Source organism: Hemibagrus wyckioides, linkage group LG20 (genome assembly GCF_019097595.1).
Source record: "Hemibagrus wyckioides isolate EC202008001 linkage group LG20, SWU_Hwy_1.0, whole genome shotgun sequence".
Classification (NCBI taxonomy): domain Eukaryota; kingdom Metazoa; phylum Chordata; class Actinopteri; order Siluriformes; family Bagridae; genus Hemibagrus; species Hemibagrus wyckioides.
Genome location: NC_080729.1, coordinates 18887135 through 18902507, shown reverse-complemented (window position 1 = coordinate 18902507; position 15373 = coordinate 18887135). Strand labels below are relative to the sequence as shown.

The 15373-nt window shown below is 38.9% G+C and overlaps 1 protein-coding gene across 10 annotated transcripts in view; it reads left to right on the top strand.

The window, feature by feature from the left end:
- The first annotated feature begins 12229 nt into the window (after positions 1 to 12229).
- The window catches only part of dlg1b (discs large MAGUK scaffold protein 1b), a 75557-nt gene continuing 72413 nt past the window's right edge, over positions 12230 to 15373 (top strand). For 5 of the 10 annotated variants that reach the window (XM_058417881.1, XM_058417876.1, XM_058417875.1 and 2 more), the window contains exon 1: positions 12232 to 12787. In XM_058417881.1, coding sequence (XP_058273864.1) covers positions 12769 to 12787 — 19 coding nt within the window. In that variant the 5' untranslated portion in view covers positions 12232 to 12768. Of the gene's footprint in view, positions 12788 to 15373 lie in introns of all 10 variants that reach the window. The other 5 variants (XM_058417877.1, XM_058417873.1, XM_058417870.1 and 2 more) reach the window with 3 other exon arrangements.

The window sequence follows — 15373 nt, the reverse complement described above, 5'->3', positions numbered from 1 at the left end:
CATGAACCCAATCGATGGCCTGATGGAGAACCAATCAGCTGTGTAAATGAGACTGGTATGGAGGAAACTCCTCAGAGCATGGAGAAGCAGGACAGGTTTTCTGTTATGAGTCACGGCAGGAAAAACATCTCGTTACAAATGGTGGCACAGCACAGAAGCATACAACAGGAACAGACATGTATCTTCTTCTTCTTCTTCTTCTTCTTTGGGCTTTTCCCTTCAGGGTTCTCCACAGCGAATCATCTCTCTCCACCTATCCCTATCTTCTGCATTCTGCAACACTTACACCCACTAGCTTCATATCCTCATTTATTCCATCCATATACCTCCTCTTTGGCCTTCCTCTTTGCCTCCTGCCTGGCAGCTCCATGTCCAACATTCTCCTACCAATATACTCACTCTCCCTCCTCTGGACATGTCCAAACCATCTTAATCTGTCCTCCCTAACTTTGTCCCCCAAACGTCCAACATGAGCTGTCCCTCTGATGTACTCGTTCCTAATCCTGTCCAACCGCGTCACTCCTAAAGAGAACCTCAACATCTTCAACTCCGCTACCTCCAGCTCTGACTCCTGTCTCTTCCTCAGTGACACTGCCTCTAAACCATACAGCATGGCCGGTCTCACCACTGTCTTGTACACCTTCCCCTTGATTCTCGCCCATATTTTTCTATCACAATTCAGAGTACTGATGATTCACATGACTAAATTTGGCAATGTTTTACGCCGGATGCCCTTCCTGATGCAACCCTCTCTATTTATCCGGGCTTGAGACCGGCACAGAAGTCACTGGACTGTGACCCCCATGGCTAGATTAGGGACAGACATGTATGCTAATGCTAAAACTAATTACGACTGTGTAAAATGTTTAGACTTACAGACAGCTGCTATATTATTACCACCGGAGTCATTAGGAAAATGAGCAAAACTGAGCTAGATTCTTTGTGTAAAGTTAGTAAAGTGAGATACTTACAAAGACAATCTTGGACCATTCCAGCAAACAGAACATTTTTATTCTTAGCTCATGGTTTCAGACCACAGGTTTATAATTAAGGTATTATTCTAGACACTAAGATATGCAAAACATTGACTTCATGCTCCATAAGGTTTGAGTTGTTTTTGGGTTTTTTTGTAGGTTATTTTGAAACTCTTGGTTTGGAGTTAAAGATCCTGGTGCATGTGGAATTCTATTGGATCCAGAATCATGTTTTATTTTTAGGGGTGCCAATACTTTTGAAGTTGAGGGTTAGAGAAATTTTTGCTTGGCTGTTTAAGATCAGAACTTTCATTCAAAGATTCTAAGCTGTTGTTAATCAGTTTAATCCTTTAAAAGAGACATGGACTGGAATATTTTTATACATGATTCCTTGATAGGTTGATTTATTATTATTATTATTATTATTATTATTATTATTATTATTATTGTTATTATTATTGTTGTTGTTGTTATGGAGTTTTAACCAACAAAAGGCTAGGTAAGGTGCAAGGTGTGCAGGGTATCTACAACAAAATGACAATTACACAGAGGCACACAGCAACGTTTGCCATCCTCTTTCAAAACCAGAGCTGATAAGATAACAAACGCCGACACTTCAGCAAGCTTCTATTTAAATAAAGCGATGCTATTTTGAGATAAGATTTCCATTGTGTGGTTGAATTGGAAGAAATGTAACAGTGTGTGAAATACAACCTCTCCGTGAATCTGCTCCGGTTTATTTGTCCACTCTTATCAGACGGCAAACATCAAAGGTTCCTTTTCAGAGCAGCCGAGGTGAAGCGATAGCACGAGAGAACGCTCGGTGAATAGCCGGTTTCCATTGTGAGGCGAAAAAAAGAGAGACAGAAGCAATTTACGATTAGCATAACTGAGGGCTACATCAAACAACAGCATCTAATCAACAGGTTGGAAGAGGCAGGAAACTCCGAAGCAGGATTCTGTTCACGAGAGTGTTTGCATTTAAAGTGCAATATGTTGGAAGAAGTCCGATAATATGAAATAAAAGATGAGAACTGCTAATGAAATCTTATTGAATGCAAACGCTAATGGTAAAGGAATACTTTCCCAAAAGAATTCCCCCCCCCGTAGGAGTGAGTGTGAGTGTGTGTGGTTGTCTGTCTATATGTGTGGTCCTGTGATGGACTGGCGACCTGTCCAGGGTGTACCCCTGCCTGGGATAGGCTCCAGCAGATCCCCGTGACCCTAATTAGGAATAAAGCGAGTAAAGAAAATGGATGGATAAATTTCTAATACTTCGTCTTGCTTATCGGTTTAGAGAAAAATTAATGAAGTGAATGTTGGCAAAAGAAAAAGTCTTTAATTGATTGATTACGTTTCGGGACTACTGTGCGAATTTCAATTTCCACTGATGTTTTCAGGAGGAGTGCTCCACACAGAGTGCCAGATGGATGGAGCAAATCTGCAAGCGGTGCACAAATCATTATGCTGAGACACACAAGCAGTTCAAGCCAGCAGTGTTTTCCCACAACAGCCTCAAAGACACTCAGTAAAAGACCTTAAAAAAGGCCCTTTTAGGTATAACTGCGCCTCCTAGACTCTCCTTTCTGCTATGAGATCACCTTACACTGGGCTTATTTACAATGGTCCTGTTTCAATCTCGTGCTATAAGGAGTGTGTGAGGAATAGAGGCAATTCAAGCGGAAATGAATAGGCCAATCCATCAGGGTTCTCAAGTGCTACTCGGGAATGAATGGACCAATGTGTGCTAGCGAAATTACACGATGGCTAAGCTCTAGTCATGGCCAATTGATCTTTAATGTTTGTGATAGCATAAAGCAAAAGGTGTGTATTTTGCCTGGGAGTGTGTGTTTGTGTGTGTGTGTGTATTTATCCAGGGAGGAGTTCAGCAGTGAGCTGATCCTTTCTTGCTTTTTTTCTCTCCATCTTAAAAGCACACATAGCGAAGCCGTGGAACACTGGGCTCCTTTGTGTAGCGTGTAAACAACCATCTAACCGATTCTGCCAAAAAGGCTGCATGGTGGCGCTGGACTCCCCCCCCCTTTTTTGTCGTCCTACGCTTTTCTCTTTCCGTTCACTCCTCTTCCAGCCGCAACCAGACACCGGTACTCTCCTTGCTTTCCAGACCACTGCTTCTCTGGCTCCAGCCTGCAGGAGAAGCACAAGGGCTCTTTTTCCACTTGTGGGATGTGGTCAGAGTTACGTATGTAGGCCTGGTCAACTCCCATAACACACACACACACACACAGTTGGTCCGGACCAGGATTTGTTCTGGATTATACTGCAGCAGTCAGATTGCTATATATGGTTTAGTGGGACATTCACTTTTAGCATAAGCAAATGTCTGAGCTAAAAACAAAAAAACAAAAGCCACCGATTAATCTTAAGAACTGGACATGTCACTTTACTGCAGCTAAATGTGACATGTGGCCTTACAACATTAGTGAATGCCCCTCAGTCTGACACAAACTGTAAGTCTACGGCAGCAACTGTTCATAAAATAAACACCGTACCTGATTTGCTGACCTTCTACCATAAAACTAATATCTTTAGCTGGAGCTCTACATATATCTGAAAGAAAGGTGTGTTTAAATAGAAAATGGGGTTAAATTTGTGAGATCACTGTTGCTAAGCAGCTAGCGAATACAAACACTGAGCATAAACTAGCTATGTACGTAGCTAGTGAGCATCTAGCCAAAGCCTTTTATACAGACGTGTAGAGGGAAAGTGTCAGTGGAAATGAGGCAGAATTTCCTGGAATATCCACATTTACCTCAGATGTGGTGGAAAATTTGGAAGAAAAGGCTCACTATGGCTAAAATAACACCATTATTACTGTCGTTACAAATATCCCTAACCCATGTACATAATAAGAGATGTATCTGAAATCTGAAATGGTTTGTTCAAGTGGAAAGTAAACATGAACACTTGCTTTTCAAGTTATTACTAAGCAACTGGGAATTAAAATACCGACCAAAAGCTAGCTCCTGACTGAGAGTCTTGTTTTAGCTAGCTAGCACGTAACATACACGTTAATACAGACATGCAGAGACACTGTGACAGTGGAAACAAGACAACATTGTCTAAAATATAAACTTTTGCCTCAGAAATGCTGGTAAAATATATAGAAAAGACTATAAAAAGAAAGACAAAAAGAAAAGACTGAGTAATATTACACTGTGATTACAGTAGCTAGCTGAGCAAAGTTACATGATAATAGCCAAAACACTATTTAAAAATGAGAAGAAAAGAGTTCACATCCAGACACTTTCATATTTTTAACCTGAGTGAATTTTAATACTGAAAAAAACTAAAGGAAAATTGAAGAGGATTGTCATAGGATTCAATAAAGAATGACAGTGGAGTACTGGGGGCGAATTTTAGCTAGTATGTTTCTAGCAAAAATAGACGTATTGTACATGTCTTTAAATATCTTAGTATGACATTTGTTTTAAATCATGTTTCGCACCCCTACTTGTAAGTCGCTTCGGATAGAATACAGAATCAGCTACATGTCTTTGCTCTGTAGATTTACTCTCTGACGACTTTTGCCCCGCTTTGCTAGTTATTAGCAGATGGTTTGGTAATCTTGCCCAGCAGGGCTTCGAAGTGCTCGAGAGGCCATCCAGGCCTCTGATTCATCTGTGTAGCCAATGAATCCTGGGAATTTCACACATGGTGTCTGTTTGGTGTGTGTGTGTGTGTGTGTGTGTAAAAGCAGAGCAGGCTGGCAACACAACTGCCCACCAGATCCAGAAAGCTTCTCCCAACAGGCAGCCCTGGACATGCCAGCCACAGATGACCATGACAATGTCACATAAAATATGCAAATGTTATTCACAATAATGTTGTAACATTCATGTTTTTGCTGTGACACGCCTCTATAATATACATATCCATTTATTATATGTGACATCACGGTTTTTAACAGAGGAAATGAACAGAATTGTCTATATGGCTATGATTAATATTACACTGTAATTGCAGTTACATAAATGTATCACTAATTAGACTTCCATACACACTTCCATACACACCATTCACTAAAGAGAAATCAAAACAAATACACTTATCAAATCAATAAGCATTAATAAACACAACACGCAAAATTAAAGCGTGTCTTTTTAATACGTCCAAGGGCTTATAATAAAGAAGCTTGCTGTGAGAGATCGAGATAAAAGTCAGCGAGAAACAGGTCTCCTAAGACATAAAACAGAAAATATTGATCATTCACTGTGCTGGAGAAAGAACAACATCCAGGGAAGGAAGTAACACAGAAATTGAGACATGACCTAAAAAAGAAAAAGCCCTGCCAAACATAATCCAGACATCAGCAGACCGCGGATTAACGTCTGTATTGTTTTTCCATTCAGAAATATTATAAAAACATAACATTTTTGAACATCTGTAGATCAGGTGTCTTGCTATTTTGCAGTCATTTTGGATTTGGATGTCTCTAGGATAAAGTTTTACAGAATACAGACATGTTCTGTATTTTTCTTTTTTATATTTTATCTTTTTTAATATTTTGCATTGTCACTATATTTGCCTCTTGTCTTCCTTATTGACAGTTTATTTTGTTAAATCTTCTTTGACTTCTCTTCTGTATCATCCAGCTGCTGTAACGTGAATTTCCCCAGTGTGGGATCAATAAAATCTTATCTTATCTTATCTTATCTTATCTTATCTTATCTTATCTTATCTTATCTTATCTTATCTTATCTTATCTTATCAAAAATCCATTTGCTCCCCAGCTCAAGCGCATGCACACTTCGTTCTTCAGCCTCCAAATTAAATATAATAGGTGAAAGATATATAATGTTGAAGATGTTTTCCTCCTTGATGTAGAATCCACACCAGCCATGTCATTACGCTGTAGTAATGTTTTCCCGCAGCAGTCACAAGACCGAATCCGTGCACGTGGAATTCCTTTTCATTAAAAGTGATGGGAAATGCGGCTGGGGGTGAAATCCTGTGGGAATGTAAAACAAAAGGATTTAATGGAATTGCGCGCAATTGTCTTTTAATGGAGGGAACGTGTCAGTTAATAGGCTGGATCTTCTTTCGCAGTCTAATTTCACTAGCTTTCGTGTCTGTATTTATGTTCCTATCTGGCCCACAAGCTGTTATATGGCATTACACTCCGTCGTTACGTTATGTTTTGATGCCTGTTGGGTCAGAATTAATCCCCGTGGCCTGAGCTGCTAATTCGGTGCATTGTTTCGGATAATCTTGGATTACTTTAGCTCCGATTATGGAAACCTATAAATCACACTATAAACGCTGTTGTTTTCCCAAAGATACTATTGCGAATCTTTGTGCAGTGATTCAATAAACTATATACATTACCAAAAGAGAGGCTCTAATTAAGATAACACAGTCTCAGTCTTCGATTTCAGACAGGGAGAGTTCTGGCTTTCGCTCCATGTTGCCTATTTAAATGAATGTATTTATGTGAAGGATCTCTGACTGTCAAGTGAAAGCCAATTGGATTAGATCTTCATTGACAGTAAGTGCTTTGTGCCTTCGCAGACAGGCTTCTACAATAAGGGTATTACTGTAGAAGAAAACTGCGCCTGTAGCAATGACCCAGTGAACAAAAAAAACCTGATACTGAGATTCTATAGTCATGAATAATGTTAGTCTGTAAAGGGTTTCTAGACAAGCAAACAACTGGACTATTTTCATACCACAGTGCTAATAAACAGCTCATTCAAACAGACTTCTAAACCAGTATTGTATACCAGATACTCCTTATGATTTGGAGCTAATGTGGTTATTATTATTAATGTTTCTTGTCAGGAGATGGTTATTTAACACACACGGAAGGAGTCTCCAGTGTCAGCACATTTTCAACCACAGGAAAGTCTTGAATCTTTGGACACTTTTCTATGTCTTGATCAACGTTGTCTATAAACTAAACATTCTTTAAATAATAATTAAAAGATCATTTCAAAATGCTAGAAGGAAAAAACAACTTTGATGCTGTTTTAAGAAAAGAATCAGATTTACGATGCCAACTAAACAGTGAATTTTTTTTCTTACATGGCTCCATCTATCCATCCATCCACCCACCCATCCATCCATCCATCCATCCACCTATCCATTTATCCGTCCATCCATCTATTAGCATTTGCCCATCCACCCATCCATTTATCCGTCCGTCCATCCATCCATCCATTTCCTGTTCCACATATCCCGTACAGGGTGGACGAACCCTGAGTCTATCGAGTTTGGGGGGCAACCCATCTCAGGACTCAGGATCTCCCATGCTCACACATGCACTACAGACAATTTAGAGATGTCAATCAGCCTAAACGCATGTCTTTGGAGGAAACCAGAGAACCCAAAGGAAACCCTTGAATCTTGGGGTGAGCAGCACTGTAAAAAATTACAATGAAGATGAAATTATTAATAAACTGCCCACAATCAGTAGACATATGGCAAAGAACTAGGAATAGATAAAAATATTGATGAGAAAACAGTAATGTATGGAATGTATTGGCTAAACATACAAAAGAGCTTCATGGGTTAGTAATATGTATAGTTAACTACAAAATATGTAAAATTAAGGTGGGGGAAATGATTATTAATTAGTGTTATAGTTCTGCTGAGGTGGTTTACAAACAAATTATACAGTATGTGAACTAAGAAAACAAAGTAAAATGAACAGAAGTTTGCTTTACATTTATAAATACAGGATTTTCTTGCTAATATATAAAAACAAAACTAAATTTCATACCTTAACATTGATTTTTGAAGCAAGTAAATATAGCTCGATTGGAAAACTAGAGAATCAGTAAGAATTGGATGATATGACATGGCCTGGAAGACATTTTTATTATAAAGCAATATGAATCACATTATTTTAGTCTGCTAACAAACAAGAAGAAACCTTTATTCAGCAACTTTTATTATTTATTCAACAAATAAACACTAAAAAGACGGGAAAAGAAACTGCTTTCAATCAGTTTGTCTTTACTGTTATTACATGTTTATAAACTAATACTGCAATATGATTTTATGATCATTTATGACATATTTATATAATACCGCCAAACACCCTACACCAGACAGGCCTGGACTGACCGATTTGGCAAAAGGATCCAATTGTATAAATCTGATTTCTCCTAAACTATTCCTTTGGAGCGTGTGCATCTCAAGCTTCACAAGGTTTCTTTTTATACACTTGCACTATGCATGGCAGCTTTTGCATTCAAAGCACATTTACATCCGCATCCAAGTCGGAAGTAACGCAGCGATGTAATTCATGTTATGAACTATAAATACAGATGTTAAAGGATATGCACCCATAACGTTCTAACGACTATGCATCCCGTCTAACCTCTGGAGCACATCCATCCTGCTGTCTGTAAATCATATTAAAGCGTATCACATGTATAGGTCTATGTTTAGGCATGACATGCTACGCTATCTCTGTGCCACTCAACACCACGCTCCTTCCCAGTCAACGTCTAAGCTTTGTTTCCACTCTCACGGACACTGACTGCCTTGTGTGTGTTTTCCCTTTTTTCTCCAATGCCCATCCAAGCCCAGGGTGGGATTTTGATAACACTGTCTGCCTTGTGGGAAAATACACTAACATTTATTTTTATGATGTAAGGTGCCATCTGGCCGTTCCCAAACAAGTTAAGCTGTAACTATCATCTAATCACTGGCTCTGGGCTTGAATAGATTAGGAGGAAATCTTGCCCTGCAGCGCTGGCATGGGCATTTGGCCACTAGATCACACCAGCCGTGATCCTGAAATAGCATCATCTCAGTACACAGGGTCCATTCAGATGGGAAAAAAAACATGTCTGGATGCATCGAAATTCCTACAGTCATATCAGTAAACAATGACTTTGAATTTGTAGTGAAGGACAAAAACATGGCATTATTTCTCACACAAATGATGACAATATTTAAAATCTGACTAGAAGACTCATTATTCAGCCATGTGAATTGCAGCAGAACGGGATTTCCTGCATTGATCGTGTTCATGTCATTGACCACAAGGCAGCTGTAATGCATTAAATGCACAAGGAATGCAAGCGAAGCACCTTCTAAAGTGATCCCTGTGTACTGACAGCTCATTCATATACAGATCATAAATTACCTTGTTTACTGCTTAGCGTGTTTAATAGGCTGGGACTGGAATGAAGAAATTCTGTTTGGAACATCGTATGATGATGTCAAATTATCTACCGTGTTATGAAAACAAATATGTAGACAGATGTAAAGATAAAATAAATATCGCAATTAATTACACCATTTATCCAGACAAATACCTAAAGGATTTAAAGGCCGTCAATGCAGTGGGGTTATGTAAGTGTTGGGGTTTTCATTAAAAAAATAATAAATAAATAAATAAATAAATTGTTTGCCTTTACATCACAAATAATATTTGGCATTGATAAACTGTATTTATATAGAATCTTCCCTACATTTTTTAAAATAATTTTTTTTGGGATTGTTGTAGCCAAAAGTACTTGATTCTATGGCTTTTTTTTTTATTATTTATTTATTTTGTTTAATTTTAATCATGCCTCGACCCAAATCTGCACAAAATCTGTGGTCATTTTGAAAGAAATTATTTTTAAAAATACATAAAAATGTTAATAAATGTATAAGTAAAATAGTATACAATTCCTTTTCATTCCTTTTCAAATGTCATCTGGCCGGGTTTAAAGCAAGCGCTGCCAAAATCCTGACTAATACCACGATTATTTGTTCAAAAATAATGACAGAAAAACAGATGCTATAATCTCATTACTGTCTGGTCGAGCCAGATGGGCTGGATGACGTGGAATAAAAGTCAGGAGCTCTGATGTGCTTATGTTATATTACGCATAGCTTCGTATTCTTCGGCAGGAAACAGATTCTCCTCTCAGTGGATGATGAATAGTGATTTGATACTGTAGTGAATTTGATATGGTGTTCCACTTAAATATTTGACCACTTTCATCACAGCTTTGCTTACAGATAAACAGATTTTAAGATGTTGTCATTATGGGGTATGATGGAGAAATGCCAAAACACAACATCTAAGTCTATAAACGTCTACAAATCGTGTGTGTGTGTGTGTGTGTGTGTGTGTGTGATAATATTCTTTCACTTAAGCTTCAATTCTGTAAAATGGACAGCAACATAAAGCACAACACCGAGCTCTCAGCTGTCCCACAGATGAAAGAGGAGGTAGACGCTCAGAGATAAGAGAGGATCATTCATAAAACATCACCATCTAAAAATAAAATTAAAAAAGCAGCTCTTTTACCACCACTTCTTTCTAATCTAGGACGCGGCTGTAGTTGTTTGCGTGGAAAGCACACGAGCTTCAAGAGACACGGGCTTGTGTTCTTTCTCTTTGGCGTCTGCGGCCTGGACATCTGTGGACTGAAGTGTTTTGATCGTGTCTACCTGCATTTAACGTCCAGATCAATTCGTAGTGACTAATAGCTCTATTTACATAATGACACAGGCATGAATTTGCATGATATTTAAATCTATAGAAAAAAGAAGGCCGTTTGAAAAGTGGTGTCTGAATTTCAATTAAAATTGAATTCAGGTGACAAAAGATGTCATTCGGGGAGTAAAAAAGTTGGATGGAAAAGTTCTGTTTCAATGGTGTACAGTGAATGTGAATGTGTATTAGACTCAGGCAATTTTTTCACTTTGGCTTACACAAAACATTTATACACTAATACACTAATAGACTGATAAATGATTCCCATTTTCAGTCCCTCCAGGATTTTGCACTCCACAGGAGGAGCAAGTTTTCAAAATCACCACAATTCGGGTCGAGACCTGTCATCTGTGTCAACTAACATTCAACCAAAACCCGCTTCCATTTTAAACTCTACAATATTCTGAGGAGTTTGCACAATTTATTTTACAAATTTGGGTCGCAATGTCAACACAACATCCATTCAAACAAGTTAAGTTGTCTTTATTTGTCACATATCCATTACTGCACAGTTTGCATAGCCCATACCTGGGGTCAGAGCACAGGGTCAGCCATGATGGAGCAAGGGGGTGGGGGGGGGGGGGGTTGAGGGCCTTGCTCAAGATCTTCCAGTCAACAACCCAGAGCCATAACCACTTAAGCTACCACCGTCCTTGTGTGTCGAACATGAGTGCAGCTATCATAGAAAGCCATTAAAGATGTGTTTTCACTGGAAGGAGCGAAAAACAATAACAAAAACACTGTGAAATCCTGAAGGGACCGGATTGTCCTAAAAACAAAAGAAATTAAATTTGAGCCAAATTTTTTTAGTAAAAAATAAATAGAGTTTGTTGTTTTCCTCTGAGAACAAAAAGTTAGTCTGATCCAAGAATTTGTTCGACATTTGTAGTTAAATCCATCCATCCACTGTCTATACCCGCTTTTTTCCTAATTAGGATCACGGGGATCTGCTGGAGTCTATCCCAGCGCACATTGGGCAAAAGGCAGGGTTACACCCTGGACAGGTCACCAGCCCATCACAGGGCCACATATAGACAGACAATCACACACTCACTCCTATGGGCAAATTAGAATTACCAATCAACCTAATGTACATGGTTATGGACTTTGCAAGGAAAACGGAGTAAACCCACACAGGCACAGCATGCAAACTCCACACAGAAAGGCCTCTGCCTGTTCGAACCCCGGATTCAAACCCAGGACCTTCTTGCTGTGAGGCAACAGTGCTAACCACTAAACCACCATGCTGCCCTTTGTAGTTAAATATCACATAAAATTTCACATTAAAAAATGTCATTTTCAGTCCTGATTTCAGCAACAATCTGTGTCACATATGAGGAGAGGAAAAAATAACCCAAATCAAATTTGTGTCACATCTGAGTGGAGAGGCAGAACCTCACTTTCTTCATCTTCTCTGAGGAGAACACACAAGCTTCCTTTTCCCCCAGACCTGAGCTCTTGTACAATTCCTGTACAATTAATTTGACCAGCGGACCAAAATGTCAGCTCGAACATTTCTGAATGAAAAAAAAGAAGAAGCTGGAAGTGTTTTATTCCGCTTGTCTCCTTTAAGAAAGTGTCGGGTCTCACCTTCCCCACGCCGAGCTGTAGGTAGCTCACTGCCATGATTGGGCGGCCAAGGCGAAGGTTCTGCGGTCACGTGACCGTCTCCCAGCCCCGGGACGCCATCTTGGTGGAAAGTTTGGAATTTGTGACACATAGGGGGAAGAAGAAGGGAAAAGGAGGAGGAGAAGGAGGAGGAGGAGGTGGAGGTGGAGAGATAACGAGAGAAGTTTGACGCTTTGCAGAAGACGATTTTGTTTTTAAACCTTCGGGATATTTTAAAGTTTAGAAAAGCGACGTGGATTATAAAAGTGCGTATTTAAATCAGTCGCCCGTGTTGGTATAGTGATTGCTGGTTTGTTTTGTTTTTGGAGCTTAATTTTTTGGAGAAAGCTTTCCACGACCCATTCACTTTATTTCTCCTAAACATTACACGAAGGACAAAAATGGTGCTCAGTGCGGGGTAAACTGCCTTTATATATATAAATATATATAAATGCATATTTTGAATGGAAACAAGCGTCTGTGGACGAGCTGAACATTTGGACCGTCCCGGCTTCCCTTTTCCGCCGCTGTCAGGTTTGAAAAAGTGACGCTTAGCCGAGCTAGTCGTTTTAGCCTGACCCGAACCTGGAGGACACACCAACTCGGACTCGGGTTTTTTAAAATATATCCTTACAACTCTTTCGCATGTTTACACTCGGATTTCATGTCGAAGGGTTCAAGTTAACCGCCTGACACTTTGGGAGTCCAACCGAACCGACCATGCCGGTCAGGAAGAAAGGTGAGTGGCACAGAAGTACACACACACACACACACGGACACACACACTCTTATTACCACAATGCAGCAGAGACTAAGTCTGGACACTCATTATTTCATGCCTTAAATAGTGCACTTATAAAGGGAAGACATTTTAAACAGCCTGTACATGTTCCTGTTGTGAACATTTCCCTAATGCACTGTAAACCTATCTTTGCTCCCTACCTAAGTGCACTACATAGGGTTTACTACGTTGTCTAGTTTCACAAGGCTTCACGTAATGCTCTTGTTTGTCTTTAGGCAAAATCCCAAACATACACGTATTAGAAGTTCACTACAAAGGGTGTAAGATGACTACTACTATAGGAAGACTTGCAGAGCTTCAGTTAGATGTGTATTTGTTAGGCTGAATCCCAAATACACATAGCCTATAAATCCACTGTATAGGGTGCAAAATGACTAAATTGTCTAGTTTTACTTTATATGAAGACGTGCATAGGGCTCCTGATAGATATTTCTGCTTTATAGGCTGAATCCCAAATATGACTAGTGTATATGTGCTCTACTTGGGGTGTATAATAGCTGCTTTTTCGAGTTGGACTAGTTTAAGACTTACTATTCCCATAGATATGTCTGTTTAATATGGCTGAATCCCAAATACACTTGGCATATAAGTGCACTAAATAGTGTGTAAGATCACTTAATTTCCTGATTTTACTATATATGAAGATTTGTACATGGGATCTGATTGATATGTCTGTTTAATAGGCTAAATTCCAAATACACTTGGTGTATAAGTGCACTACATTGGGCATATGATGGCTGCTTTTTCTAGCTGGACTAGTTTAAGACTTACTCAGGGCTTCAGTTAGATGTGTATCTGCTTTAGAGGCTGAATCCCAAATACACATAGTGTATAAGTGCACTACATAGGGTGTAAGATTACTACATTTCCTAGTTTTCTTTAATATGAAGACTTACACATGCAATCTGATAGATATGTCTGTTTAATAGGCTGAATCCCAAATACACATGGTATATAATAAGTCAACTATGTAGGGTGCAAAATGACTAAATTGTCTAGTTTTACTTTCTATGAAAGTAATGCACAGGGCTCCTGATGGACATTTCTGTTTAATAGGCTGAATCCCAAATATACAAATTGTCCAAGTGTACTACTTAGAGTATAAGATAAAGACATTTTCTGTGTTACTTTATCTAAAGATTACACAGTGCTTGGCCTACATATAGGGTTTTATATGCTCAATCCCCGTTATACATAAGTGCACTACACTTCCTAACTGTCTTCATTCTCCCTACAAGGTATATAAGATCATTTTACAGATGTGTACACAGCTTCGGTCAGATATTTGACAGAATCCCAAATACACACAGGGTATGAGTGCACTATAGACTGAAATTCAATTATACAAGCATACGAGTGCACTACATAGGGTATAGGATAAGTGCCCCTAGTTTACACCCTCTGTAGACATTGATTGATTGATTGTACAGACTGATTCCAATATGTCTTCCTTTATTCATAAGCTATACAATAATGACCTCTTGTACATTTACCCTCTGTAAAGGATTAGACAGGACCACATTGGTGGACTTGGTGCTTGTCTATAGGCTAAACCTGAAAGAAGTGCCCTAATTAACGTATAAGTACGCTACATAATATAGCTACACTCAATTATAGCACACAGACTAATACTGTCAACATTTATTTATTTATTTATTTATTTATTTATTTATAAATACTTGCACTAAATACAGTGAAGTGCATTAAGTGAATTCCGACATGATATCACAATCACTACCTCTAGATTAATTTATCTTCATATCCCCGTGCTCCCTTTTATAGTAAATGCACTACGTTGGGTGTGGATTAACTTCCATCCTTTCTCATACCCTCTGTACGGTTATGATACACAACCACAGATGTACGTTTCTGTATGTTGTAGGTTGATTTCCAGATAAGTGCCCTAACTGGAGTGCACTAGAAGCTCTCAATCCCAGATAGGTGCACTACATAGGGTGTAAATAAAAAGATCAGCTATTTTATCTGTCTATATTTGTTTCGTAGGCTGTATCTCAAATCTTGGAGTACAAGTGCACTACACTGAGGACAAAATAACGTTTCCTATGTAGTACACTAGAATATAGTGTCAAATAAATGCTGCTGTTTACTTCCACACTGTATATAGTGCACTAGTCTCCCTTGCTTTAAATTGTTATTTGTTTACACAGACACATATCCACGTATCTTCCTGTCCCCTATACTATGTATATGAATGTTGAGTAGAATAACCATGCCTTTTATGTTTATATTTATGTTTCATTGGCTACATCCTGAATGTCTGTATATAGGTACACTATATAGGGTATACAATAACAGTGACACGTCTATACACCCTGCCTGAGACGTCCAGCTCTCTTGCTCTAAAAGAGTTAAACATAGATTTCAATAGGCTGAGTGTCATCTCAACTGTCATCTTGTGCCCTACATATGGTCACTATGTAGGGAATAGCAGTCAGGCGTTCTTGCTGTTTATTGGAGTATCAAAAAGTTCTAGTTAAACTCAGAATAATAAGACGGATCTGC